Source organism: Dichotomopilus funicola, assembly GCF_033296635.1.
Source record: "Dichotomopilus funicola strain CBS 141.50 unplaced genomic scaffold C8A04scaffold_9, whole genome shotgun sequence".
Classification (NCBI taxonomy): domain Eukaryota; kingdom Fungi; phylum Ascomycota; class Sordariomycetes; order Sordariales; family Chaetomiaceae; genus Dichotomopilus; species Dichotomopilus funicola.
In genome coordinates this window covers 115659-117970 of record NW_026944030.1, presented here as the reverse complement: position 1 = coordinate 117970, position 2312 = coordinate 115659, and the positions used below count along the sequence as shown (strand labels likewise).

At 50.0% G+C, this 2312-nt stretch overlaps 1 protein-coding gene across 1 annotated transcript; it reads left to right on the top strand.

Moving 5' to 3' along the window:
* Positions 1-569: 569 nt before the first annotated feature.
* On the top strand, positions 570-813 carry C8A04DRAFT_25799 (uncharacterized protein; the record flags this gene model as incomplete). Its single annotated transcript, XM_062779695.1, has 2 exons — positions 570-601; positions 660-813. 2 exons carry the CDS (start codon positions 570-572, stop codon positions 811-813), a joined length of 186 nt encoding a protein of 61 aa, XP_062639663.1.
* Positions 814-2312: the final 1499 nt, after the last annotated feature.

The window sequence follows — 2312 nt, the reverse complement described above, 5'->3', positions numbered from 1 at the left end:
GGCCCAGCGTGCGGTGGACTCTAGCCCTGGAGATAGGCAGACAGCGGACAACAGCTGAAACTCCCACTCTCCCTGTCTCTGAGGCTCACCCCCCGTCTTCCAACACGCAACCACCAAGCCAAGTCACCCCCTTCTCACACCCCACTGGCGTCTCTCTCCCGTTAGCGGTATCAGTGGAGATAGCGGTTAGCGTTGTTGGTGATTCCCGTCTCGGCCCGCGCCTGCTTTTGCTTGGGGGTACGTGTACCCGATCGTGTTTGTCGTGGCGAGGTGGGACGTCAGGTCGCTGAGGGTCTGGGGTCCAGGACGGGGTGCCCGGGGGATTCCGGTCGAAATGCTCCGCCCCCCTTTTCTTTTCACGAGTGTGAGTTGAGTGAGTGACGGATGGGGAGAACACAACACGTAAGAGGATGGTTGGATAGATGGACGAGAACGGAGGAGGGAGGGGGGCGAAGAGTGGAAGAGGGGAGTAGCGGTGAGAATTTTGGCTGAGGAAAAGGAGAGGAAAAGATAGGATAGGAGGGATACAGGTAGGTGTGTGATGTTGGCGTGGATCTATGTGTGTGCGCATGGGCGTGTGTGTGTGGATGCGTCTGCGTGAGTGAGTGAGGATGTGCGTTGTAGACGCGTGCGTGGTTTGATGTGGATGAGTTGGTAAGTGGATCTGTGCTGTTCCTTGCTGCTACTGCTGCTGGTGTTGGTGGTTCTGCTGGTGGTGCTGGTGCTGGTGCTGGTGCTAGTGCTAGTGCTGCTGCTGCTGTCCTGCTAGCGGCTGCGAGTTTTATCAGACTTGCCGAGCGAGCCGCTCCATAAAGACTTCAAGCTCGTCGAGCTACATGTGCCTACCCAAGGTGAAGCTGCCGAGCCAGTCAAGCTGCGAGATACCTAGTAGTGATCCTGCCGAGCTAACAGCACTCATCACAGACACAGACCATCTTAGATCTACCCCGACTGTACGGCTTACTTGACTTGACTGTAGGTATGGTCGGGTGGATGACTTGACTGTATGGATGGCTTAGACTTCCCCTCTGATCTCCCCTAGCGGCCAGTCCGATCGGATGGGGCCAGCGTAGAGTATGAACTGTGGGAAAAGCAGGTAATTGGATGTGTGGCATCGTCAGTCACTACTGGCTTGCACGTACATACTTGTCTGTCCGTGACCGGTCGGGTATGGGGGGGCGTGAGAGCATGATGTTGGATCTGAGTAAACAGGGAGGGAGGAGGTTGCGTGTGTGTGGGCAGATAGGTCGATGGGGTGTGGGTTGAAGAGTTGAGGCTCTGCTCTGCTCTGCTCTACTCTACCGAGGATATTCCTTGTCCAAGGTAGTTAGTCGGGGGTTAGCGGTAGTCCCTCCCTTCTCTCAATAACATTCCCCCTCCTCTTGCCTAATATTTCTTCACGTCGGTTGGGTAGTGTTCCTCTTCACTCTCACCAAGGCTACCCGACAGACAGACAGCCTCTGATGACAATTCCTCTACTTTGGGTATATATTGTTACGAGGATATAAACATCTGTAGTTATATCCTGTGTTGCACGTCCACATGTGGGCAAAACAAAAGCAGTGGAAGGTGGTTATTTTCCCGCTTGTGTCAAGTATTTCTCTTTTATTTCCTAGTCATTTCTTAGGTTTCATGTGCTTGTTTATTTCCTCCTGGTATAACATCGTTTACTTTTTCCCCCCACTCTCGTGTTGTGTTTTATCTCTCACTCCTCATCAAGCGTTCGGTCTTTTCGTACCTAAATCTTGAATATCTACGAATAATCACGTCATATATCTAAGATACCTAGGAGAAACCTATACACTCACGCATATGCCCAGAGAGTCAGGAAGGAAGATATGCTTATGTATGTGTCCCATACACACACCACACAGCCCTGAAGTTAATTTTCATCATGTAGTACACATGTATCTAAGTTCGGTGTTAAGTCGGCATTGAGGGACTCACGGGTCTGCATGTAGATATACCCGTGTGTATGTCCATACAATACATAACAGCCCAGTATTTTCTTTTGGTTTCCTGTTTTTTTCTTTCTGGTTCTGTTTCATCCAAGATGCTTGGCTTGTCACTGAAGGCGTTTAGTTCAACACTGAAGGAGCTTGGCTTGACCTTAACCATTTTCTTTTCTTCTGATTATCCCACAACAAGAAGAGAAAGCGTCAGCGCTATAAAAGATAAATAGCTAGCTCCAGACAGAACAAAAAACATCGCTAAACTTTTGTTGCGTTCTTTTCCTTTTCGCTGGTTATCGATCCAACCAGATTACAACCAACCCAATCCAACTCAATGACATAGCCCAATCTGACAACAAA